A 27,982-nucleotide genomic window follows, 5' to 3' on the forward strand; every position below is an offset into this window, starting at 1 on the left:
GCTTGCACAATCGTCTGTCTGATCCATTTGGCGATGGTAGCAGCCGACGCCGCCATGCCCTTCCGAGGTCCCTCTGGAAGGACGAATAGGGAATCCGACTTGCGAAAGGACTTAGTCGATGACAGGTAAACCCTGATCGCCCGAACAACATCCAAGGCATGCAAAGCCACCTCCTTCGGATGCTTAGGCTTCGCGCAAAGCGAAGGCAAGACAATGTCCTCATTCAGGTGAAACTCCGAGATCCGTTTCGGAAGAAAAGATGGGTTAGGTCGCAAGACCACCTTATCCAAGTGAATCACCAAGTAGGGAGAGCTGCAGGACAAAGCCGCCAGCTCCGACACCCTGCGAGCCGAAGTGATCGCCACCAAAAAGGCAACCTTTTTGGACAACAGAGACAACGAGATCTCCCTGATCTTTTCAAAGGAGCCCGTTGTAACACGGAGGAGGCAAAGGTTCCCTCCTAGGAGGGGCCAAATGTCGCACCCCCTGAACAAAAGGTGCTAATCAATGAATTAGACGCCACTGGGCGCTGAAAAAGAACGGCCAGCGCAGAAATCTGACCCTTAATTGTGGCCAGCGACAAACGCTGGTCCACTCCAGTTTGGAGGAAAGCCAATACTCTCGACACCGAGTATGAGCGAGGGGAATACCCCCAGGACTCACACCAGGCAAAGTACGCTTTCCAAGTACGGTAGTAAATTTTTCCCGAAGAGGCTTTTCTAGCCTTGATCAAAGTGGGAATGACCTCAGGAGAGAGACCCCTATCCTTCAGGACCTGGCTTTCAACAGCCAGGCCGTTAAAGCCAGCGACTGTAAAGCAGGATGGAATATCGGCCCTTGAGACAGAAGGTCGTCCCGAAGCGGCAGACGCCACGGAGCGTCGACTGCCAGATTTACAAGGTCTGCGTACCAAGACCGGCGAGGCCAGTCCGGTGCCACCAGAATCACCACGTGCGGTTCCGAGGCCAATCTGCGAAGCAGCCTGGACAGCAGCTGAATCGGTGGAAAGGCATACATCAGACGATACTGATGCCAGGGCGCCACTAACACGTCTGAGGCTTCTGCCCGAGGATCGCGCGTCCTTGCCACGAACCTTTCCACCTTGTTGTTCAGACGAGACGCGAACAGGTCCACATCCGGAAGACCCCACTTCTCGCACAACATCTGGAAGACATCCGGGTGAAGGGACCATTCCCCCTGGTCCAGGGTCTGGAGACTCAGATAGTCCGCCTGCCAGTTCTCCACCCCCGGAATGTGTACAGCCGTTATCGCCGGGACGTGCGTCTCGGCCCACGACAGAATGCTGTTTACTTCCCGAGCAGCACGGGCACTCCTGGTGCCCCCTTGATGGTTGATGTAGGCCACCGCTGTGGCATTGTCCGTCTGAACCCGAACCGGACGGCCCTGAAGCCGTTCCGACCAACACAAAGTTTTATCGCTCGCAATTCCAGAATGTTGATCGGAAGGGAGGATTACTCCTCCGACCAAGTTCCCTGGGCGGACAGAACGCCCAGAACACCACCGCAGCCCGACGGGCTGGCATCCGTGGTGATCACCGTCCACGACAAGGGACGAAAGGACTTGCCCCCCGACACCACCGGGGACTGGAGCCACCACAAAAGACCCCTTCGGGTGTGGCGGCTCAACGAAAGCTGCCGATCCAGAGATTGTGGACGCCCGTCCCACTTGGCCAAGATCTCCGCCTGAAGACCCCGCGTGTGAAACTGGGCGAAGGGAATCGCCTCGAAAGTCGAGACCATTAGACCTAGACATCTCATACATGTCCGGAGGGACGAGCACTGAGTGTCCCTGAGGGACCTGACCTCGTCCTGAAGTGTCCGGAGCTTGTCTTCGGGCAGGAAGACCTTCGCTTGAGCAGAGTCCAGGATCATCCCCAGGTAGGGAAGAAGAACCGGACACAACGTCGATTTTGGAAAATTTATCGTCCAACCAAACTCCTGCAGAGTCTGCATCGTGGTGGACAGGTTGTTCACCAGGCCCTGACTGGTCGCAGACCGAAGCAAGATATCGTCCAGATATCCCAAGACAGACGCCCTGGGCTCTCAATAAAGCCAGGACCGGCGCAAGCACCTTGGTGAAAACCCGGAGCCGAAGCGAGACCGAAGGGTAACGCCACGAATTGGTAATGATCCTCCGCAATGGCGAATCGAAGGTACCTCTGGTGACCCTCGAAAATGGGGATGTGAAGGTACGCATCCTTCAGATCGATGGAGGCCATGAATTCCCCCGGACTCGGGGCAGCCACCACTGAGCGCAGGGATTCCATGCGGAACTTGCGAACCCGCACAAAGCGGTTCAGAGCTTTCAAGTCCAGAATCGGACGCACTTTGCCCTCCTTTCTGGGCACAGTGAACAGATTGGAGTAGAACCCCCAAAACCTGTCCCGATGAGGCACCGGAACCACCACTCCCTGGGCCCGCAGATCCCGCACCGCCAGGTGCAGATCCTGCAAACGCTCCGGAGACAGCTGAAGATTGAGGGAAAAAATCTGCTCGCCGGCCGAGAGAGAAACTCGATCTTGTATCCAGATCAAACTATTTCCTGAACCCACCTGTCCCGAATGCGGGCCAGCCAGGGTTGAAGAAAACCGAGCAAACGTCCCCCCACCCCAGAACCAGGTGAGGGCGCCCCTTCAGGCCGAAATGGTATGGGCAGCGGACCTGGACTGGCCGGACTTCTGCTTACCTGCCCACGGCTTCTTCTGGGAGCCTTGGCCCTTGAAGGGCTTGCCCTTGTATTGCGACCGAAAGGCATGAAAGGACCCCTGAGAGGGCCTAAACGAGGTATTCTTCTTACCGCGAACAAACTTATTCTTGTGAGTTTGGGGTAAGAGAGTGCTCTTACCCCCGGAAATTCCCTTTATCAGAAAATCCAAAGACTCGCCAAAAAGGCGAGATCCCGCGTAGGGAAGATTAGCTAGAGTCTTGCGAGAAGATTGGTCAACCGACCAACATTTCAGCCATATCAGGCGACGGTTCAACACATCTACACTGGAGAGGCGCGCAGCCAAAAAGGGACTAAATCCAAGTCCGCATCGCACAAATACATGACACCCTGATGAATTTGATCTACCATAGCCAACGTTGTCGGCGGAGCAGAGTCAGCCACCAGGGTGCGCCTGAGCACCTGCGTCCAATCTGCAATAGCTCGGGCTGCCATAATGGAAGCAAAAATAGGCTTCAGCATAGAACCAGCAACCGTATAAGTATGACGGGCCAGAGACTCCAATCTCCTGTCCGTAGGGTCCCGGAACACCGGGGTATCCTCAGCAGGAATCGCAGTAGATTTATTCAAAACTGCCACCGCGTGATCCACCTGAGGCGGCACACACCAACGCTCATCAGTGGTGGGTGTAAATGGATAACGCAGCTTGAACTTACTTGGCACAGTAAAAGGCTTCTTTAAATTGCGCCATTGCTCATCAACAGCGTGCTGAAATTCCGCAGGGCAGGGAAAAACCTGCGCTGATTTGCGTTTCCTTTTCGTCCCATAAGAGGACATCAAAGCAGGAGGACACGGTTCATCCTGCAGATGCAGTGTTTCCTTGATAGAAGTAATCAACTCATCCATAAGTGCAAGCTCTTCAGGCGAGCCGGGGGGAGAGGGGGAGAAGTATCAACTCCTACCTCAGCCTCCCCCTCAGACCCCACAAGGTCCAGAGATGAATGAGACCCTGAGAAGGGCACTCCAGCCATAGCAGCCCCATCGCCCTCTGAATCAGAGGAAATAGATAACCTGGGCCGTTTTGCGGATCGATCAGCCATTAGCATCTGCACCTGAGAAGCCAAGTTCGCTACAACAGCAGCCAGATCAGCCCCCTCGGGGGATGCAGCAGCCCCTTGGCCCCCCACCAAGGTGGGAGGAAACTTGCAATCCTGAGAATCCATGCCCCAGTATCAACTGAAAATAAAGTACTGCCCCTTTAAGATGGCGGCGAGCGCAGCCCACCGCACACTACTGTATGTACCGACCCCCGCAGGGATAAGGAGCACTGAGCAAGGAAATACAGGATAAGGAAGGCAAAAACCTGGAGAGAGCACACAGCTGCTGCCACCGATCGCTGTTCCAGTGAAAAAGGAAGTGATGCAATGACTGACCGCCCTATATAGCCTATGAAGGCTTCACAAACATGGCCGCTCGGCTGAGGGAATCAAGGCAATAAGAAAATGGCGCCGACATGTGCTTGCAGGAGCGATCGCCGCCAAAATGGCGGCGTTTGGCGCCAAAACACCGCGCTGTAACACACAGGGCCGGTCACCACAGTTTGCCGAGAAAAATGGCGGGCTGCATCAGCGGTCGCCGCATAGCATGTCTGAGCCCAGTCTGCCCCATACATCTCACACAGCAGAGTGGGAGAGCCCCCCCCGCAGCCCACAGAAAGGCAGCGATTCCACACAGGAATCTGACAGGGAGCTCAGCACTTACACAGACATGCAGGGTCACACAGTCACAGACTGACACCCAAACAGACAGGTCCCCACATAGAAATTTACTTACCAGTCCGTATGGCGTGGGGAGCCTTCTCTAGCGACCAAACCGCTGTACTGAGGACAGGGAGTGTCGCAGCCAGGACGCAGTGGACTGCGGTGCGAAACCGCAAATGGCGTCCGGTGAGGTAGCCACCTCACAAGCAGCATCCCTGCAGCGAACAGGGATGGGTCGTTCAATATGTCAGGGAAACCGGAGCTGAACGCTCGATGGCAGGCTGGGGAAACCCCTGGCTCTCAGCCCTGGGATCCAGGGTGGCCAGACCGAGACCCAGCTCCGCATGATCATCTTCATCCGAAGAAAACTAAACTAATGCTGAGAAAAAAACAGCTAAGTAAAAGAAAGAGAAACACTTGAAATAAAATCAAAAAGAGGATAGAAGGCTGAGACTGAAAGCCCCAGCACAGAACAGCCAGCTACTCCTAAGCTAGGCAATTGAAAACTGAGTTGAGAATGCTGGAAGCAGGGAGGTATTGACTGAGGGGACCACCCCCTAGGGGTGTGATATGCTAAAAGCTTTGATATTAACAAATCTTGTTGCCTAGCTACTCCTGCGGAGCAAAGGTCAATTACCCCATTAGTGAAGATTATGAAGTGGCGGCGACTGTCGGAGGACGTAAGAGAAAATACATTTCACTACATTTAAAAAAAAACTAAACAGTAAACTTAGCCACATTTTTTGTATATTGCAAAAGATGTCACGTAGAGTAAATACATACCCAACAGGTTACGGTTTAAAATTGCGCACAACCGCTGAATGGCGACAAACTACGGTCAATAAAAATCCCCATAGGGGACACTTTTAACAGTTACCAGTTTAGAGTTTGAGAGTAGCTCTTTTTTTTAAATTATTGCTCACGCTCTGGCGATCGCGGCAATACCTCACGTGTTTTGAACAGCGATTTAATTTGCGGGTGCGATTTCAGTATACATTTTTTTAGTGCGCAAGCTCACGGCGACGGGGGAAGCAAAAATGATTTTTTTTTTCCCATTTCTTTTTTTTTATTTTACCACAGGTTTTTAAAAAAAAAAATCTGATCACTTTTATTGCTGTCACAAGCAATGTAAACATCCCTTGTGACAGCAATAGGCAGTGACAGGTGCTCTTTATGGAGGGATCGGGGTCTAAAAGACTCTAGACCCCTCCACTACACTTCCATGTTTTCAAAACGCCGAAAACTGCATTTTTGAATACACTCACTTTTTCAATTTGGAGCCTTTAGCAGCCGAGTAACCCGGGCGTGACGTCATGGATGCCGCCTCTAGGTTACGTCATCGGAGACCTGATCGAAGCCGCATTCGGCTTTGATCGGGTCTACATCCAGCTGGTGGACACACCGGCTGGTTGCTCGTGTCTACCGGTGGGAGGGGAGACCCGGGCAGAGCCACGGAAGGTGGCGGGAGGGGCGCCCCCTCCCGCTCGCTGGGGTGACGATCGAGCGGCTCCCGAGCTGCATCGGACATTACCGCTGGAAAGCCGACCGACGGCTCTAAAAAAGGGCACCGGGATAATGCCTCTAGCTAGAGGCATCCACCCGGTACAACCACTTGAAGGCATCCGACGTAGACAGTTTGCGTTAAGTGGTTAAGTTACACTAAGCAAAATAAAGTGTTTGATCATTCTATCCCCTTCTAGTACAATTATCACAAACCTGTGCAATTCAAACAAAGCATATTGTGGAAATTGGATGTCAAACAACCAGACCATAGGCAGTTGAAGTGACATACAAATCTTGAGTTTTCCTGCAAAAAAAAAAAAAAAAGATTTACAGTGCTGTGAAAGATTTTGCCCCCTTCTTGATTTTGATTTTTTTTGCATATTTGTCACACTTAAATGATTCAGATCAAACAAATTCTAACATTACACAAAGATAAACCAATAGTAAATACAAAATGCAATTTTTAAAGGATTTCATTTATTAAGGGAAAAAAGCTGTCCAAACCAGCCTGGCCCTATGCGAAAAAGTATTGTCCACTAAACCTAACAACTGGCTGAGCCAACTGCAATCAATCGTTTGCGAAAACTGGCAATGAGTCTTTCACATCGCTGTGGAGGAATTTTGGCCTACTCTATAAAGAATTGTTTCAATTCAGCCGCATTGGAGGGTTTTCGAGCATGAACAGCCCGTTTAAGCATCTTAATCGAATTTAAGTCTGGACTTTGACTTGGCCACTTCAAAACCTTAATTTTTTAGGGCCAGTGGTGGACTTGCTGGTGTGTTTTGGATAATTGTCCTGCTGCATTACCCAAGATCTTTTAAGCTCACAAAACGGGCGGGCAGACAGACATTTTTCAGGATTTTCCGTTAGAGCGCGGAATTCATGGTTCCATCAATTATGGCAAGTCGTCCAGGTCCTAATGCTGCATAGCAGCACCAGACCATTAGACTACCACCACGTGACTGTTGGTATGCTGTTATTTTTATGAAAAGCTGTGTTAGTTTTATGCCAGACGTAACGGGACGCACACCTTCCAAAAAGTTCAGCTTTTGTCTCATTAGTTCACAGAATATTTGTCCAAAAGTCTTGGGAATAATCAAGATTTTTGTGGCAAATGTGGGACGAGCCTTTGTGTTCTTTCTGGTCAGCAGTGGCTTTCATCTTGGAACTCTCCCATGGATGCCATTTTTGCGCAGTCTCCTTTTGCTAAATCACAAATACTGACCTTAGCTGAGGCAAATGAGGCCTGTGGTTCTTTGTTTATGTTTTTATGACCTCCTGGATGAGATGTTGTCATGCTCTTGGGAGTAATTTTGGTAGACAGGCCATTCTGGGGAAGGTTCACCACTGCTCCAAGTTTTCTCCATTTGTGCATAATGGCTCTCACCGTGGTTCGCTGAAGTCCCAAAGCCTTAGAATCAAAGTCTTTCCGGACTGATATGTGTAATTTACTTTCTCATCTGTTCTTGCATTTCTTTAGATTGCGGTATGATGGGTTGCTTTTTAAGTTCTTTTAGCGTGCTTCACTTTGTCAGACAGCTTCTATTTAAGTGGTTTCTTGATTCAACAGGTTTAGCGTTAATCAGGCCATGGGGTAGCAAGTGAAATTTAGCTCAAAATTTCTAAAATATGTGGTTAATCACAGTTAATTTATGAATTCGCATTAGCAATTACTTTTTCACATAGGGCCAGGCAGGTTTGGACAGTTTTTTCCTTAATAAGTGAAATTCTTTAATAACTCCTTTTTGTATTTTCTAGGGTTATCTTTGCGTAATAAAATGTGTTTAATGATCTGAATCATTTAAGGGTTACAAATATGAAAGAAAAAAAAAAAAAAAAAAAAATCAAAAAAATCAGGGGGCAATTACTTTATTAAAAATCTTCCTCTGGTCTTCTCCGCTGCCAATCCGATCCTCCTCCGACAATGTCTCCCCACGATTATGCCACTTTGCGGCCTCTTATGTAGCCGTGAGGCGTGGCCACCCCGTGACGTCACCCGGAGACCCTGCCCCCTTGTGCCGTTACGCATCGTCAGGTGACGACACAAGGGGCGGGGTCTCAGGGTGGCCCCACCCCACAGCTATATAAAAACCCGCAAAGAGCGGAGCTGGCATAATCATGGGAGACATTGTTGGAGGAGGACCAGATTGGCAGCGGAGAAGACCAGAGGAAGATCGGAGGACAATTTTTAATAAAGGACTTCTCAAAACCGTCTCTTGACATTATTTACACTACACTGCCTTTTTGGGGTGAATGGGTAGGAGTACAATGTACCCCAATACCCATTCACACAGGGGGGCAGGATCTGGGGGGCCCCCTTGTTATAGGGGCATCCAGATTCCAATAACCCCCTGCCCGCAGACCTCCACAACCACCGCCCAGGGTTGTCGGGAAAAGGCCCTTGTCCCCATCAACATTAGGACTAGGTGCTTTGGGGTGGGTGCAGAGCCCCCCCCCGCCCCATGTTGAGGGCGTGTGGCCTAGTATGGTCAAGGAGGGGGTGGGGCCGCACGCTCATCCCCTCACCTTTCCTGACCTGCATGCGTGGATAATGGTCAGGTATGGATTACGGGGGGGACCCCACGCCGATTTTTTGCATGGAGTTCCCCTCAAAATCCATACCAGACCCAAAGGGCCTGGTATAAAACCTGGGGGGGGTGGACGCCATTTTTTTTTCCCCATTTTGGCGTGGAATTTTCCCTTAAGGTCCTCGCAATTCGCACCACAAGTCAGACCATCATGATGAGACTTGGAATGCGACTTCCATTCAAATCAATAGGCTCCCATAGGGAACCATTGATTTTCACATAAAAAAAAAAAAAGTATGTTGTAAATTAAAGCGGTGTTCCAGCCTCCCCTCTCCCCCCTTTAAAAACGAAAAAGTCAGCAGCTACACATAGGCCAGCTTTAAAGTGGTTCTAAAATCTTAAGATTTTTTTCTTAATTTACTTCATTGACTGCTGCTGTCAGTCAAATCCAGTGGAGAAGGGATTAGAGGGCAGGGCCGAGCAGCACTGTGTGTGTCTGTGGATGCACACAGATCAGCTTTGGAGTACACTCAACCCCATAGCAAGTGGCTTGCCATTGTGACCTACGTAGAAGAGGACATGCCAAGATCGCTAGCAGGGGACATTAGAAGAGGTGGTGGTTTAAGTGCGAAACAACTTTACCAGTCAGTCCTTTACTGTATTTGTACCACCTGTCATTTTGGTCTTAACTTTTATTTTAAAGTGGATGGTTGGTGCGCAGCCATCTGGATTTTTCTTGCCCCATACCGTACAGTATACAAGCTGGGCTGGTATCCAACTGAAGGAGGTGTATGGGGATGTATCAGAGGTGAACCCACCTAGAGCAGAGATACAGTGCATTGCTAAAGTATTTGGCCCCCTTGAACTTTGACCTTTTGCCACATTTCAGGCTTCAAACAAAGATATAAAACTGTAATTTTTTGTGAAGAATCAACAAGTGGGACACAATCATGAAGTGGAACGAAATTTATTGGATATTTCAAACTTTAACAAATAAAAAACTGAAAAATTGGGCGTGCAAAATTATTCAGCCCCTTTACTTTCAGTGCAGCAAACTCTCTCCAGAAGTTCAGTGAGAATCTCTGAATGATACAATGTTGACCTAAATGACTAATGAAATAGAAGCCACCTGTGTGTAATCAAGTCTCCGTATAAATGCACCTGCACTGTGATAGTCTCAGAGGTCCGTTTAAAGCGCAGAGAGCATCATGAAGAACAAGGAACACACCAGGCAGGTCCGAGATACTGTTGTGGAGAGGTTTAAAGCTGGATTTGGATACAAAAAGATTTCCCAAGCTTTAAACATCCCAAGGAGCACTGTGCAGGCGATAATATTGAAATGGGAGTATCAGACCTCTGCAAATCTACGAAGACCTGGCCGTCCCTCTAAACTTTCAGCTCATACAAGGAGAAGACTGATCAGAGATGCAGCCAAGAGGCCCATGATCACTCTGGATGAACTGCAGAGATCTACAGCCGAGGTGGGAGACTCTGTCCATAGGAAAACAACCAGTCATATACTGCACAAATCTGGCCTTTATGGAAGAGTGGCAAGAAGAAAGCCATTTCTTAAAGATTTCCATAAAAAGTGTCGTTTAAAGTTTGCCACAAGCCACCTGGGAGACACACCAAACATGTGGAAGAAGGTGCTCTGGTCAGATGAAACCAAAATCGAACTTTTTGGCAACAATGCAAAACGTTATGTTTGGCGTAAAAGCAACACAGCTCATCACCCTGAACACACCATCCCCACTGTCAAACATGGTGGTGGCAGCATCATGATTTGGGCCTGCTTTTCTTCAGCAGGGACAGGGTAGATGGTTAAAATTGATGGATGGAGCCAAATACAGGACCATTCTGGAAGAAAACATGATGGAGTCTGCAAAAGCCCTGAGACTGGGACGGAGATTTGTCTTCCAACAAGACAATGATCCAAAACATAAAGCAAAATCTACAATGGAATGGTTCACAAACAAACCTATCCAGGTGTTAGAATGGCCAAGTCAAAGTTCAGACCTGATTCCAATCGAGAATCTGTGGAAAGAACTGAAAATTGCTGTTCATAAAACGCTCTCCATCCAACCTCACTGAGCTCGAGCTGTTTTGCCATACCCCAAGCGACTTACAGCTGTAATCGCAGCAAAAGGTGGTGCTACAAAGTATTAACTTCAGGGGGCTGAATAATTTTGCACGCCCAATTTTTCAGTTTTTTATTTGTTAAAAAAGTTTGAAATATCCAATAAATTTCGTTCCACTTCATGATCGTGTCCCACTTGTTGATTCTTCACAAAAAATTACAGTTTTATATCTTTATGTTTGAAGCCTGAAATGTGGCAAAAGGTCGAAAAGTTCAAGGGGGCCGAATATTTTCGCAATGCACTGTATACAGTTACCCAGGTATAGGATGGGTATATTTAAAGATGTCCTTTCAGTTTGCTCTCTTGCACAAGATCATACTTAAAAAAAGTAACCCTAACAATGACCTTCTCTTTTTTGTTCCCTTTTGATCCATTAAAACCATAAATTTTATTATATCCATTGAATAGCTGCAAAAAAAAAAAAAAAATCTTTTGTTCCTGAAAGAAGCCTTGTAATTTACTGTGCTCTCTGCTATCCTCTTTGCCCTGTTCACGTCTGTAAACTACAAAACACCTCCCCCAGGTTAAAGAGGGAGAGAGGTGTTCAGTAGTCAACACTTCCTTTCCTAGCAAGACAACTCTGCTTTTCCATAGATATAGAACAGTAAGCATTGTCACCTTAGGACAGAATAGGTGTTACTGGAAGATTCACCTGGTAAAAATAAAAGAATAAAAAACCTAGAAAAAGAAAAAAAGTAGATTTATGCAGTCCCTACATGCAATAGATTACATTTTTATTCTTGTGTTTAGATACACTTAGAATATCTTGGAAGTTTGTGTTCTTCCATGAAATATGCTTTTACATTTGGCAGCAAATGAGGACAGGGGAGTGAGGATAAAGAAGCACAGGGGTGATGAGTACAGTGCTGGCCCATGCACGCACCATACACCATGGCCCCTCCATTCTCATGCAGAAGCCTGAAGAGCCAGATGGTGAGGATGAGCAGAAAAGTTTAAAGCCAGCAGCTCCAATGCTCCTTGATGCTGGAGGAGCTTCAGAGTCTGGGAAGACATTGCTGTCCTGTCCCATCTCTGCCCTCTCTCTGGATCATACTCTGGGCTCACTTTGATGGCCTTGCTATAGTAGTCAAAGCCAGCAATGACAGCTCAAAAGGAGGGGCCACCTGCCCGCTAGCTCAATAACTAGGAAGCTCGCTCACAGCGTGAGGCCCACACTGCATGGTGGGAGCTATAGTTCTCCGCTGCCTGTTAGTGAACGGCCAGTCTACGAGCATCGAGATTGCTCCCCCCGCCAAACCTATAACAGTGCTACCTAATGGGGTCACCTTTGTGGCTGAAATGTCATTGGTTGTTAGGGATGTGGCGGCTCCGCTCCTTATCAATAAATTGCTGGCAATCTTTTCTTTAAATTTCAGCTGTTAGCGGGGAAATCCCGCCGACAGATGAAAAAAAGAAGCCAGAAGGTATCAGGTACTGGTACATTTGCACGAGTACCGATACCCATGCAAATGTCTAGTATTGGTGCAACCCTACTCTCGTTCTCTCTCGCCTTGACTATTTTAACTCCCCCCTCATTGGCCTATCTCTTCATAGGCTGTCCCCTCTTCAGTCCATCATGAGCCAGGCTCATCCACTTTACCAACCGCTCAGCGTCTGCTACCCCTCCCTGCCAATCCCTGTACTGGCTTCCCATTGCCCAACAAATAAACTTCAAAAACACGAACAACATACAAAGCCATTTACAACTCTGCCCAGAGCTACATCACCAATCTTGTCTCCAAATATCACAAACTGTCCTCTCCGCTCCACCCAAGACCTCTTTCTCTCAAGCTCCCTCGTCTTCTCCTGCCATGCTCTGTCCAGGATTTCTCCAGAGCCTCCCCCATCCTCTGGAACTCACTACCCCAATCTGTCTGGCTATTTCCTACTCTTCCACTTTTAGGCGATCCCTGAAGACTCATCTCTTCAGGGAAGCCTATATTGCCTTCTGCTAATAACTGAGGAATGAACGGATGGGAGAAATAAAAAAGATTTGGTTATTACCTTTTGTACCTCCCTATTAGATTGTAAACTCCCAGGAACAGAACCCCCCCTAAACCTCTTGGTAGTGAATTCTATTGTTTCCCTTTTTTTTTTTTTTTTTGTAAAGCCCAGCACAAAAAAAAAAAAAAAAAAAACTGTTGGCGATTTATAAATCCAGTATTAGAATAATCATAATGCTAGTAAGGGGCTCTGTGTTCGGACCCCCAATCCAACAGCTTTTTGCATTTTCTAAAGAAGGGCAACTAAAAAAAGCTGTTGGGTCCTAGGAGCTGCCTAATATTTTACAGTGTAATGAAGCAGTGACTCTGAAACCTAAATGCAAATGAACTATTGAGCAGGAAAACCCCTGCCAGCTTCATATCAGCCCCAGGATGCATGACATTGATTTAAAGAAAACCTGTACTGAGAGAACTAGGCAGGCTGTGGCTGCTGGCCTTATTCTGAAGTTATATAGCAGGTATGCGGACCTTGCAACTTCAATACTTTAATTACCAACCCACAACAACAAATATGCAGAATAAGTTCTGCTCTGTAAGCTGCAGGGCAGTGGCTTAAAAAGTACTAAACCAGAGACTGCTAGGCAACTAGCATTTTCAAAAGGAAAGGTTGGCAATGGAGGCCTATTTATTATTCTTAGTGCAGGTTTTTAAAAAAAAAAAAAAAAAAAAACACTATAGCAGGGGTCTTCAAACTATGGCCCTCCAGTTGTACAGGAACTACAATTCCCATCATGCCTAGTCATGTCTGTGAATGTCAGAGTTTCACAATGCCTCATGGGATGTGTAGTTCCGCAACAGCTGGAGGGCCGTAGTTTGATCCCCGCTCTATAGTATCATATAAACAAGGGCCATACAAATAAGCCATGATCCATACATAATAATAGCGTAAAAACCCAAAACAAAAAAAAAAAAAATTTAAATTATTTAACAAGAACCTGTCAGAGGTGAAGCAATATTACAATGTCATGGAGCAGATTTTAGATTTTTAGTGTCATTGCCAACTATGAGCTGCAGTGTCTGGGAGGGGGAACAAGTCAGGAAAAATAAAGGAAGTTTTGCTATATTTATGGGGCTTGTGCATCACATACAGTGCTTTGAATAAGTATTCAAAACCCCTTGAAATTTTCCACGTCATGTCAATGTATTTTATTGGGCTTTCATCTGACCAACACAAAGTGGTACAAATTGTGGAGTGGAAGGAAATGATAGATGGTTTTCAGTTTTTTTACAAGTAAATATCTGAAAAGCGTGGCGTACATTTGTATTCAGCCCCTGAGTCAATACTTTGTAGAACCACCTTTTGCTGCAATTACAGCTGCAAGTATTTTTGGGGATGTCTCTACCAGCTTTGCACATCTAGAGAGGGACATTTTTGCCCATTCTTCTTTGCAAAATATCTCAAGCTTTCTCAGAATGGATGGAGAGCGTCAGCGACAGCAATATTCAAGTCTTGTCACAGATTCTCAATTGGATTTAGGTCTGGACTTTGACTGGGGCATTCTAACACACGAATTTGCTCTGATCTAAACCTAAATGTTTAGGGTCGTTGTCCTGCTGGAAGGTGAACCTCCGCCCCAGTCTCAAGTCTTTTGCAGACAGTTTTTTTTCTAAGATTGCCCTGTATTTGGCTCCATCCACTTTTCTCATCAACTCTGATCAGCTTCTCCGTCCCTGTTGAAGAAAATCATCCTCACAACATACTGCGGCCACCACCATGTTACACAGTGGGGATGGTGTGTTCAGGGTGATGTGCAGTGTTTTTCACCACACATAGCATATTGCTTTAAGGCCAAAAAGTTCAATTTTGGTCTCATCTGACCAGAGCACCTTCTTCATGTTTTAAAATGGCTTTCTTTTTGCCACTCTTCCATAAAGGCCAGATTTGTGGAGTGCACGACCAATAGTTGTCCTGTGGACAGATTCGCCCACCTGAGCTGTGGATGCAACTTCTCAAGTTACCATGGGCCTCTTGGCTGCTTCTCTGATTAATGCTCTCCTTGCCCGGGGTGTCAGTTTAGGTGGACGGTCATGTCTTGATAGGTTTGCAGTTGTGCCATACTCTTTCCCATTTTCGGATGATGGATTGAACAGTGCTCCGTGAGATGTTCAAAGCTAGGGATATTTTTCTTTTTACCTAACCCTGCTTTAAAACTTCACAACTTTATCCTTGACCGGTCTGGTGTGTTTCTTAGCCTTCATGATGCTGTTTGTTCACTAAGGTTCTCTAACAAACCTCTGAATGCTTCACAGAACATATTATACTAAGATCAAATTACACACAGGTGGACTCTATTTACTATTGAGGTGACTTCTGAAGGCAATAGGTTCAAAAAGAATTTATCTAGGGGTATCAGAGTAAAAGGGGGCTGAATAAAAATGCATGCCACACTTTTCAGATATTTGTAAAAAATTTAGAAAACCATTTATTTTCCTTCCACTTCACAATTATGTGCCACTTTGTGTTGGTCTATCACATAAAATCTGAATAAAAATTTCAGTTTTTGGTTGTAACATGACAAAATGTGTAAAATTTAGGGGGGGGGGGTGTGAATACTTTTTCAAGGCATTGTATATTAACTAGATTCATTACCTTTTTAGACTGGCACACAGGAACCTTTCTTTGTTCTTTAATTTATAACATGTATTCAGACAGTCGTACACGCAGTAGTAACATCTCATCATAGGATTTCATCTATTGAAATGCTACCTGTGCAGGCATTCATTTCTTGAAGGTGGATTGCTCTCAAACACTAAAAAGGAAATAATACCAATAGGATATAAAAGTGGAAAATCAAACTCACCGGCACTATTTGCCTCTGTCTCTAGCAGGTGTATCTCAGGGCAATCTGACAGTGAGTGCTCCAAACACAATTGCAGGAAACGGGCCTGTGTCCTCGTGATCCTCTTCAGCAGAGACAGAAGAGCCACTGTCTGCTCACATTCGTTCCAGCCCTTGAACCACTCGGATAATGTGCTCACCTGGTCTCTGAATTTCATGATGCAGGTGAGAAAATCAACAACAAGCACAGGAGCAATTCTATGACATGGCACACAACACTGTGTTAAGGGGTGGCCCAACCACAGGATGGCACATCGGGGATGTATGGACGGCCACGTAAGCACCACAAAATCCTAAGACTGAAAAAAAAAAAAAAAAAAAAAGTTAGAAGACAAAAAGGGTAATACAAAATGGTAAAGTACATATATTTAAAACAGGGCTTGACAAATTTGCTTTGAACCTAGGTGTCCGCTTGTGCGCATGCGAATTGACATGTAGCATGTGTATCGCAATCAATGTTTTAATGCATAGGCATCCACCCCAACACGTGCATTTAAATTTGCATATGTGAACATCCCAATATACAAACTTTTTTTTTGGGTGGGGGGGGGGGGGGGGGACCATCAACGGGGAACCGGAATTAACGTCATACAAGTCACTTTTCAAGATAGGGGAGAAGCGGACATGTGTCCACCCACCTTCCTCACCTCTACCCTGCAACGCCTGCTATGCCGTTCCCAGTCCGCAGATGGGCAAGCGGAGCCCAGGATACATAGCGGGTAGCATGCATGTGCGTGAAAGCAATTAGGTGGCAGCAGGGCCGCCTGAATGCTTCCAGCTGGCAGCAAGAGCCCTGCTGTTTGCCCGCAGCAGCAGGGCTAAATGCAGAAAAAAAAAAAAAAAAACTACTTGCCCGGCGCCTGGAACTGCATCTCTTGGGCATCAGGTGATAATTGTGTATTGCGGCAACTGAATTGGCTGACAAAAGTCGAGGCCCCAGGACACAATTTCTAGTCGCCATGGCGACCTTGAGCTTGGTATTTGTTGAGCCCTGAATTAAAAATTAACTTGTAGTTTGACCATGCAGCATAAAGCAAAAGACACACTATATTAGCAGCCCCACAAGCAGCTAATGCTTGGCTTCCCATCACCGCTACGCTGCTTGGTTTGGCCACCAGGTGGAAGAAAAGTTCCCAACAATTCTGCATGTTTCTAAATCTGAGCATGGGAAAAACCTCCCTCTCATGTAACAGCGCTTTGCGATTGCCTGCTTAGGCATCCAGCTCTGTCAAACGGTGGTGAAAAAAAATAAATCTTCAGTAGAAATTTTATTCTTTAAAAGCAGCTGTAAAAGAATATTTTTTATTATACCAACCTGCAAAGGCCCCCTACCTCCTCTTCTGGGGACGTTGGCGCTCTCCATTCCTCCCCTTCTGGAGGTGCCCCCATAGCAAGCTGTGTGCTGTGGGGGCACTTGTGCGAGTGCAATCATGAGCCAGGCTGTGTGTCCACCAAACCATTAAAAGGGTTATGCACAATCCCTCACAATGTGATGGTTTTTGGGTCTTGAGACTTGCCATTTAATACACTGTGCACTAAAATATGGAGACACAGTGAGCGTCATATGAACCCCTTACCAGAAACTTCTCTCAGGTCTCTGGTGGTAGAGGAAGGCAAGTACAGGGTACTTATAATTTATCCTAAGCAGCAAATGACTTTATAACTTTGCCTAGCATGGCCAAGGTACAGGTACGCTTTACAGAGAATTTCCTCAAATGTTTTTTGTTTATATAGACACATAATGAAATCAGCTAAATATAAATCCAATCTCAAAGTGTTGATGTTGTAATATAATTATATATGTAGCCTGGGGCAGCTACAGCAGCTTATTACATAACCTGACATCGATTCCTGCCGACCCTCTCTTATCTTACCCAAAAGGACTGTCTAAGAGAAAACTGGATTTTTTTTCTTACCATAAAATTCTTTTCTCTGAGGTTCACTGACGGACACATCTCCATGTCTTCTGGACCCTTGGGATGTCCCAAAGCGGTATCAACATGAGGGGTGAGAAAAACACAGCAATACATATAATTCCCAACAAGGCTAAACATAGCCAAGCAGATAAAAAAGGAGCTCAACCAGGAACAAGTGGAGCTCACCACCAGGAAAAAGATACCCTTCAAGAAGCGGGAGCCTCTGCAACGGCAGCCAGCAAAACTTTGCAGCCAAAAGCAGCATCCGAAGATGCAAGTACATAAACCTTGTAAAACCTTTAGAATGTGTGTACAGACGGCCACGTAGCTGCCTTGCACACCTGCACCACTGACGCCTGATGACAAAAGGCCCAGGAGGCACTGAGAGCCCTTGTAGAATGCACCTTGACAGGGAAAGGAGGAACCTGACCCTTAGTAGAATAGGCCTGTAGCATTGGTCTGCCTGATCCATCTGGAAATGGAAAAGTAGATGTAGCCTGCCCCTTACAGGGTCCATCCATAAGAACAAAGAATTCGATTTCCAAATCGACTCAGTCACCGCCAGGTACACCTGACAGGGTCCCAACACCACTTTGTCACTGTGAACCACCAGGTAAGGTGACCGACAGGACAAAGCAGCCAACTCCGACACCCTAGGTGCAGAAGTAGAAGTGACTAAAAAGGCCACCTTCTGTGACAGGGTGAACAGAGGGAGTTCACCAATAGTACCAAATTGAGATCCCACGGAGGTACCAGGGATCACACCGGAGGAGCCAGATGGCAAACTCCCTGCAGAAAAGTGGGAACCAAGGACTTTGCAGCCAATGGCCGTTGGAAATTTGGCCAAGGCAGAAATCTGGCCCTTGATGGTGCCCAGAGCCAAATGTTTGTCTTCACCCAGTTGTAGAAACTCCAACAGCCAGTCACAGAAAAGGAACGGGGAGAAACCCCCCCAGGACTCACACTAAGTACCGTAATGTACGCCTTCCAAACTTTTCTGGAAGTAGATTTCCTAGCTTTTAACAAAGTAGGAATCACCCACTCCGACAGCCCTCTGCTCTTCAGCACCTGGCTTTCAATAGTCAAGTCGTTAAAGCCAGCGACTGTAAAGCAGGATGGAAGATTGGTCCCTGGGACAGCAGATCTTCCCCAAAAGGAAGTTTCCAAACGACGTCTGCTACCAGCCTTACCAGGCCTGCGTACAAGATAGGTGAGGCCAGTCTGGTGCCACCAGATTGACTGGAATCCCTTCTACCTCGATTCTGCGTAAAAGTCTTGACAGAAGTTGAATTGGAGGAAAAGCGTAAATCATACGATACTGACCTCAAGGGGCCAACAAGGACCTTGACACAAACCTCTGCACCTTCCTGTTGAGATGGGAGGCCAACAGGTCCACATCGGGGGTCCCCCAAAGGCACAACTGATGAAACACCTCCGGGTGAAGTGACCCTTCTCCCGGATCCAACGCCTGCCGACTGAGATAGTCCGCTTGCCAATTCTCTACCCCTAGAATGGGCACAGCAGAGGGCCTGGAACATATAGTTCTGCCCACCTCAAGATGCCGGCTACTTCTCAGGCCACCAGGGCACTCCTTGTGACCGCTTGATGATTGACATTTGCCACAGCCATAGCATTGTCCAATTGTATGCTCACTGGGCGTCCCAGCAGACGATCCATCCATTGAGACAGGCAAAGCCTGATCGGCCGAATCTCTAGGATGTTGATCAGAAGACTGAACTCCTTTCGAGTCCAAACACTTGGAGACAAGAACACTCCCAAGAAGACACCTCCCCTCTGGGACAGGCTGGCATCTGTAGTGATCACTGTCTAATCAAGGTGAAGCGCTGCCAGTTTCTTTAGAAGAGACTCCTCAAAGAGATATCTTTTAGCGAAACACTAAGGTATTCCAACCACGCGTTTAGAGGAACCCCACTGACTAGTGACAATATAGTCTAAGTAGGCAGGAAAGGGGAACACCTTTGCCACCTTGGAAGATTTGCGGGTGCCAAACTGCCATGGCATTGCCGACTCAGCATCAGCTGAGTCCTCCAAATTTAAGGTTTCCCGCACTGACACAATCGAGGCCTCCACCAACGCCTTTTCATGCGCGGCTGTGGAGGAGAATTCGTCCGAGCACTCAGGGTGCGTGGATACAGACCCAGTGGGCTAACTAGTCCACGGCAGCCAAATCCACCTCAGACTCTGAGGAGGCAGAGGATAGAGGTTAAGGCAGGGGCCGCTTCTTGCTAGGCCGTCTTTTCAGGGCCATATCAACCTTAGATACAAGTAACTGTAAGGCTGCCGTCATGGCCACCAGGGCAGACAGACCGAGAGGGTCCTGCAGCTTCAGGGAGTGGGTGGTGATACACGCTTCAGTTCAGAGGCTCCTTAGTTAATCAGAGCGCGCGGTGCACAAAAAGAAAAAGTTTGAGTTTTTTTGGAACCCCCCTGGCAAAAATGAGAATGAAGATCACGATTCTCAAAATCTCTCTTTATTTTAAAGAGATCGATTTAGGTGCTAGATAAATGTATAGCGGGCCTTGTCTGCTTAACAGCAGTGCTGTGATTTATTTAGTAGGGTGTCAGGGCTTCCAGATGTGCCTGCTGAGTGGAGAAGTATCCCTACTGGCTCCTGTGAGTGGATTCTCATAGGGCAGTGTGGGAAGCCCAATCAGGGGACACATCCCAGCTTGTAACAACCACAGAAGGCAGATTATGCTGCAAGGGATTCTGGGCGTGGGTATAAGTTTGGGGGGAAGTGCGTGGTATGGGGGTCTTTGGCGGGAGCAAAGTCCCAGGAAAGAGTGCGGCTGTCTTTCCTCCTGTCTGAGGAAGATGGATGCCTCAGGGTGTCACCTGAGTGTCCAGAGAGTGCCGAGTTGAGCTGAGGGGATCCGGTTCACCGAGAGCCTGCGGAGAGAGAGGGGTCCAGTCCCAGGAAAGCTTACACAGGTCGTGAGTACTGAAGATTGCCCCTAGGGGTCTACCTGAAGTTAGAGGGGACCACTCCAGAAGAGGTTCTGGGATCCAGTGTCAGCTAGCTGTAAAGGGGGTACCTAGGTTGAGGACCCTGAAGCTACAGAGGGGGGTACCTAGTCAGTGGACCCTGAAGAGTTTGAGGTCAAAGGGGGCACCTGCAGTTTGGGCCCTGAATTGTACAGAGCATGCCAGTTACAGAGACAGCTATACAGAGTTCTACTACATACAACCTCAAGCTGTGCCAGGCGGGGGGAAAGTATTCAGTGACTTTCACAGTACAACAGTATCAGGAGTTCTACAGTTCTCAGTAGGGCTGAACGATAGTCGATATGATATAGACTATCGTTCTGTGGCCGTAGGCGATATTCATATCGCCGAGGTCACGATATTTGCATAGGCAGGGGGAGGGACTCGGAGGAGGACTCGCAGACTTCCGTGTTAGGCAGGGACTCAGGAGGAGAACTCACACTTCCAATCCACTGCAGGCTGCAGCCCGCCCCACACGTTCAGTGAGTCTCACTCTCCGCCCTAGTTTTTTCAATGGCACATTCAGGCAACCAATCACGCCGTGAGCAGCTGCACAGCTAACCAATCACGCGTGCCTGCACACCCGATTGGTTCGCTGTGCCGCTACTCACGGCGTGATTGGCTCCCTGAATGTGCCATTGAGAAAACTAGGGCAGAGAGTGAGACACACTGAACGTGTGGGTCGGGGTGCAGCATGCACGAGTGAGTAATGTAATGTATGCGGCTGTGCTCCTTTCTAATCCACCGCTCCAGCCTCCTACCACCACTGCCAGTAGCAGTATATATGTGAAATACAATAAATAATCTATATTGACATGGTGTGTATACAAAAAGGGAAAAGTAGATGTATGTATGTTTGTATGTATGTATATGTAGAGGAAAATAAATTAATAATTCAGAGGTGATTTATATATTTATATATTAATCATTTATTTTCCTCTACATATACATACATACATACATCTACTTTTCCCTTTTTGTATACACACCATGTCAATATAGATTATTTATTGTATTTCACATATATACTGGCAGCACCAATCACTTCCTCTTCCTTTTTATAATCTATTATATAACCCCTTCCAGGGTTATATTCTGAAGTGGGCTGCAGCCAACCTCCTTTATATTTCTCCATATAAAGGACGGGTCCCACAATATCGCAATATATATCGTTGGAAAAAAAATATCGCAATATATTTTTTTTCCAATATCGTGCAGGCCTAGTTCTCAGTCTTGGATTTTCTGGACTAAGTCGAGGATTCAGCACTTCTTCTGTTCTACAGAGTGTTCTCAGTGTCAGTGAGTGTTGGCTGGCGTCAAGGAAGCGCCAACAGGCATTTCAGAAGTAAAGTCCCAATTGTAATTAGTTCAAGCCTCAAGAAGTATCCCACTTATTCCCTTCTCCCATCCCCTTTATTCCAATAAAAACCACAAACAAAGATGCCAGAGTTGTCGCTGCTTCAGTTGTCACACCCAGGGTAACAGCTCACATGGGCTGGAGAGATTACCGGTAATTTATATTATATAAACACACATGCATATATTTTTTATTAACCATTTGAAATAAAGCTGTGACTAGGATTACTCCCCCCCCCCCCCCACCTCCTGTCATGGATTACCCCTGTTTACTGCTGTGGGTATTGCTGGCTGGTACCGCTGTGGGTACTGCTGGATGGTGGGTACCCATGGCTGTTACTGCTGTGGGTACTGCTGGCTGGTGGGTACTGCTGGCGAAGTGTGAGGAGCGGAGCAGAGCCAATGCTTCCTGTAGCTCTCCTCGGTCTCCTCTTACAGGTGGAGTGCATTTGATATCACTCCACCTGTGAAAGAACAGAGCCGGAACTACACAAGAAGCATTGGATCCGTTCTGTCAGCTCAGCTCTGACACAGACAGCCAGGATATCGCCCGGGTGTCAGACAGCTGCAGCCCGCATGCCAGAGCCTTGGGATGTCTGGCTATGTGTCATACCCAGACACACAACGCTTAACCCACTGCACTGAGAATCATAAAAATTGGGGATGGATCGAGATCGCGATTATCTTACGATTAATCGTGCAGCTCTAATGGCCGCCGAAGCCAGAGAACATCATCTATGGCAAAATGGCGGCGCCTGGGACCCCACTGGACCCTAGGGAAATAAGATTCCACCAGGAGGAAACCCCCCAGGGTCCCCCCCCCTGCAGCAGCAAAGGTAAAGACACCAAAGGGGGGCCATCAGTGACACCCATCCCCCGCTCTCCGGCCCAGCACCAGTGAAGCCCCCCCACCCAAAAACACACCCGTGCCCCCCAAAAGGGGACGAGACAGGGGGCAGGTGAAGGCGACCGATGCAGAGGAACCCCGCTAGGGAGAAGGGAGAAAAAGTGAGGGGAGGAAGCACACAGAGGGGGGTCTTAATCCCCAGAAAGGGCCCGCAACCACCCCAGCAATTCCCAGAGAAAGGAGGGACACTATTTACCACACCATGGCATTAGGTGGGCACCACTCCTAGCAGTCCACTGCACTATCTTGGAATGGGGGTGCTGTGGCCCAAGGTACACTGCCACTCTGATCGTGACTGTTGTCGTGACCAGTGCTATGCGACCTCGCAAGGTGTTTCATTCGCCAGCCAGCCCCCATCCAAAAGGGGCCATGTTGTGGCCAACCTAGCGTGGAGCTAATAGTTGGGTCGCACTTGCAGGCCAGACTGGGAAGACCGTAAGGATCTAGGATATCCAGTGCTTCGGCCAGTCCAGCTGTTAATTGTAGTTCACACAGGAACAAAAGTAATAAAGAAAAAAGAAAACAATTCAGTTTAAAAAAGGAAGAAATGGCAGGAGTGCAGATCCCAGCAGAGAGCCAGGTCCTTACTCCTGACTAGCCAGAAAAAACTGGAGTCCTATAGCAGGAAGTGATGGTATACCCCCGGGACTGCCTCAGGGGTGTAGCCAAAATTGTTTCTGCCTAGTCCTACTCCTGAAGAGAGAGTAGCATAAGCCAAGGGTCTAGAAGACATGGAGCTGTGTCCGTCAGTGAACGAAAGAGAAAACACTCTTTCTAGTCCCTAATGATGGAAACCACCCCAAAAGGTACTCTTCTTGGCTTAATACGAGTTAAAAGCGCTATTAAAGCCTTGTTTTTTTTCTTTTTAAATAACAAAACATGTTATACTTACCTGCTCTGTGCAGTTTTTGCAGAGCAGCCCGGATCCTCCTCTTCCTGGGTCCCTCGCTGGCACTCTCGGCTCCTCCCTTCTGTCAGGTGCCCCCCACAGCAAGCAGCTTGACAGACCCGCGACTGTGTCCATTCACACACGGAGCTGTGCCTTGGACAGGTTCCTCCATCTCCTGATGAACTAACTGGCTGTGATTGACAGCAGCGGGAGCCAATGGCTCTTGCTGCTGCCAAGAGTCAATCAGGAGTGCGAGCCCCTGGAAAGGCAAGGCTCTTGTGGACATCGCTGGATCTAGAGGGGGCTCAGGTATGTATTAGGGGTGTCTGGGGGGGAATGCTGCACACAGAAGGTTTTTTACCTTCATGTATAGAATGCATGAAGGTAAAAAACCTTGTGCCTTTTCAACCACTAAGTAAAATGCCTGGTGAACCTGCCATTTTCTTGTGCATTGCTTTATTTCTGCTGCTGGGCCAACAGTGCTACTCAGCCTCTTTTTAAATGACTGATCCCACAAGCGTCATTGGGCTGGGGAAGGCAAACAACCAGATTCAACTAGCATGTGGTGGCTGCATTAGTTTTCTTTTTTTTTTCACTTGGTGATCCTGCTAATAAAACCCTTCCTGTCCGAGGCTGACAACATTCACTCATTAATGTATCTATAAAGAAGCAGTCACCCAAGGCTGCTTCACTTATGATTTAACTTGAAAAAAACACCTCCCTCTTCCCACCATATAATACAGGTGGTGGAATGTGTAGTCCATAAAGGTAAACAAGGCAGGGCTGATCATGCTTCAGATTTCAGTACATCAGAGAGTGCAGAAGTTCAGATCCCACAGGATTTGTGGCAGAAAAAACAAGACATTTTCTGCACTTGCAGTTTTTTTTTTTTTTAAAAAGGGAAGTGTGCTTATATTGGAAACCGATATTTTTCTCCCCCGGATATAAACTAAAATTAAGCCCAAGGCTACAGAGTTTGGGGTGTTGGAATTGCAAGCTAACAGTAAAGAAGAGAGCAGTGGAAGATGCAGGCATACTCCAACTGCTTTGAAAATGTATTTCAGTCTAACTTTAGGCCCCTTTCACACAGGGCGGATCTGCTCGGCGGACCCAGCTAGCTCAGCGGGGATCAATGGAGGCAGGTGGATGACCGGTCCCTCTATGCTCACTTTGCAGAGACTGACCTGTCAGAGTCACGCTCTCCTCTAAGAGGGGATTGGATGCAAAGGGACAGCATGTCTGTTTTCACCCTATCCGACCTGCTGGACAGATGCCAAATGTATCGGCATCCATCTGTTTTAAGCAGATCTTGTCATATTGGATGACAGATGGGTGTCAGGGGACACATCTCCGCTGACATCCGCCTCTCCATAGAGGAGAATGGGCGGCCAGATCAGGTCTGCCTGAAAAACGGACAGGCGGACCAGATGGGTCTGATCATGTTAAAGGGGCCCTAGGTATTAACAATTCTTCAGTCCTCCAAGTGTATAGGTTTATGCTATGGAGTGAGGATAGTAAAATATATAGAAGCACCTCCAATGATCAGTTAACAGCCACTGTACACGATTGTGTAACCTGTCTGATCGCTACAACCCCATAAAATCTCCCAGCCAGTGGTGTCTGCATATTCCCACTAAAGCCCCGTACACACGCACTGATTGTCGGCCGAACGATCGGCCGTCTTTTGTCCAGGGCTGTCGTGTCGGTTGAAAAGTGCTAAAGACCGCACACGAATTTTGTCGGCCAACAACAGCCGACTGCAGAAGTGATGTCATGTAATGGTTAACTTTCCTTGTGTTTTTTCTTTTCTGAGCATGCCCAGTCTGCTGTTTGTCGGCCGAATTCTGTACTGACTGGCGAACAATCGGCCGTTCTGGTGACGGCCAACAAAAATTTTAATGGCTGCACACCAGATTCTGTTCGGTCGAAAAGTCGCAGTCGGTTGTCGGAAGCATCATACTAACAAGCCGACAATCGGCCGATCGGACGGTGGCCGAATATTTACGGCCGACAATCGCTACATGTGTACGGGGCTTAACACCAAATCTGCAAGATCTGGTAATTATCGGACATCTATGGTTACCTTAAACACGGCAAGAGGCTTCTCAAAAAAAAAAAAAAAAAAAAAAAAAAAAAAAACAGATTTTATTTAAAAGTTTTAAAGCGCATCTTTTAAATTGTACCACCCAGAGTATGGCCAAACCTCTACTTTGCCTTTCTAAATATAAATTATTATACTGCCTAGGAGGCAATTTGAAGTTTAAAAAATAATATGCAATAATGGTCCCATATGCTGACTTAAGGCAGAAGAAGGCACTTCTAAGTGCAGTAATAAAACACTTTAATAACCAGGAAGGGTTAAAAACATAAGATGAAAGTGAAAAACAGACAGACATACTGCCTGCTTTTCACTTACACCCTTGTTAATAAAGTGTTTTATTACTGCACTTAGAAGCGCCTTCTTCTCTGCTTTGTTTTACCTACAGAGTGTGCTTCCCTCTTCTGAAGTGCTGCATTATTCACATTTCAAGAGCCAGTCATGTACTGTTTGTCAAAGTCTCCTGGTCATCCAGAGCGACCCATTCGCCACACTCCTTGACATGTGCTGACATCAAGACATCCAAACTTTATGTTTCACCAAAAGCAATACTGGTAAACAGGAAAAAAGGAGGGTGAATCTCCCTAGATAGAGGGGGCACAGACAGCAATAAAAACCTGACTGGTGTTCTAATCCTGCTCTACTTTTAAAAACAGATAAAATAAATTCTCATTACGTAGTCAGGTTGAAAAAAGACAAGTCCATCCGGTTCAACCAAAAAAAAAAAAAAAAGTATTGAAAACCCAACCATACAATCCCATATACACAATCCTATACCTGCTGTTGATCCAGAGGAAGGCGAAAATAAACCCCAGCAAAACATGATCCAATTTGCTACACCAGGGGAAAAAAAATCCTTCCTGATCCCCCAAGAGGCAATCGGATATTGCCTGGATCAACTTTACCTAAAAAAAATGTATGTACCCATTTATATTATGTACACCCAGGAAATAAATGTCTGGAGATTTACTTTAGGTTTATACAAGGACAGAAGCTAGAATATTCTGCATCTTCTAGCTAACTGAAATAGTAACATCTTTCAGCACATCCAGACTACACCCAGTTTAGACACAGGAAATAGGACAGGCAATTAGAATCTGGTATTTAAAAAAAAAAAAAAAAAAAAAAAAAAAAAAAAACTTTGTTGCTTGTACAGACACCCACAATACAGATATAATATTAAAAAAAAAAAAAAAAAAATACTATTAGATCACTTCAGCATAAAGTGTCATCCAACAACATCCAAACTTTTATTGTGCTTCTGGAAAAGGTGGAATTTCTGGAAAAAAAGAGCAGGCCAAGCGTTAGAAGATCCTGGTAATGCTCACCAGTCATAACCAAAGCTCCCACACACAGTGCTTCTTTCAGGACATTCAGACCCCTTTCACACAGGGGCGACGCTACTTGCTGGGGCGACCTGTGAATTCGCAGTGCACAGCGTGCACCGCGACCTCGGCGCGACATGCACGGACTTCATATCATTGAAGTCAATGCAGGTTGCCTCCAGGTCGCCCCAAAGTAGTACAGGACCCTTTTTCTAAGTCGGAGCGACTTGTGTCGCTCCTATTAGAACAGGTCCTGTGCTAATCAATGGCAGGCGACCGACCGCGACTTGTCAGGCGACCAAGTCGCCTGACAAGTCGCGCTAGTGTGAATGGGGACTTATGCTTAAAGGATAAGTACACCTTTAGTACCAGGTTACATCATCCTTACTCAGGGAGTAACTTGTTACTAAAGCAGAAGCCCCCCCCCCCCCCCCCACGTGACATTAAGCAGGGGATCCTCTCCCTGCATCCACTGTCACAATTTCAAAAACAGCAGGGCTGTGAGGGGCTCTGCCAACACAGCCACATCATTCATTCATGGAGCTCTGTGAATGACTGAACTACAAGTTCCATCTTTCACTGCGGCAGATGGCTTAGGGTCCTTTCACAAGAGCGCTCCGATCAGATCCGCCTGTCAGTTTTTTTGGGCGGATCTGATCGGATGCTCCAGGCATCCCTATGGGTCAGCAGAGACATGTCCGATGACACCCACTGCCATCCACATCGAATTCTGTCCATGAAATCTGGACGGATGGAAACCCTATTTTCCATCCATCCAGGGGAATCGGATTGGATGGGACCGCCTGTCCACTCTCATCCGATTCCCCTGTAGAGATGCATGGAGCTCTGACACCGCCCTCTCCACGTACAAAGCGCAGAGGGAGCTGTCACCTTCCTGCTCAGGGGGGATCTGTGTTTACAATCCCCTGCTGAGCAGCAAGGATCCGCCTACGGAGGCAGACCTTTAGAAGGAGCCCTTAAAGAGTCAATGAACCACAAGGGTGCTCACCAGTGCAATAGGCCGCCCA

General features: G+C 47.1%; 1 protein-coding gene across 2 annotated transcripts in view; it reads right to left on the reverse strand.

Moving 5' to 3' along the window:
• Positions 1 to 27,982, reverse strand: part of SAMD4B (sterile alpha motif domain containing 4B) — a 175,875-nt gene that overhangs the window by 124,242 nt on the left and 23,651 nt on the right. For both annotated transcript variants that reach the window (XM_082262800.1, XM_082262799.1), the window contains exon 2: positions 15,420 to 15,756. In XM_082262800.1, the coding sequence (XP_082118926.1) occupies positions 15,420 to 15,615 (196 nt within the window). In that variant the 5' untranslated portion in view covers positions 15,616 to 15,756. The remainder of the gene's footprint in view (positions 1 to 15,419; positions 15,757 to 27,982) is intronic.

Source organism: Pelophylax lessonae (assembly GCF_965119305.1).
Source record: "Pelophylax lessonae genome assembly, chromosome: 7".
Classification (NCBI taxonomy): Eukaryota; Metazoa; Chordata; class Amphibia; order Anura; family Ranidae; genus Pelophylax; species Pelophylax lessonae.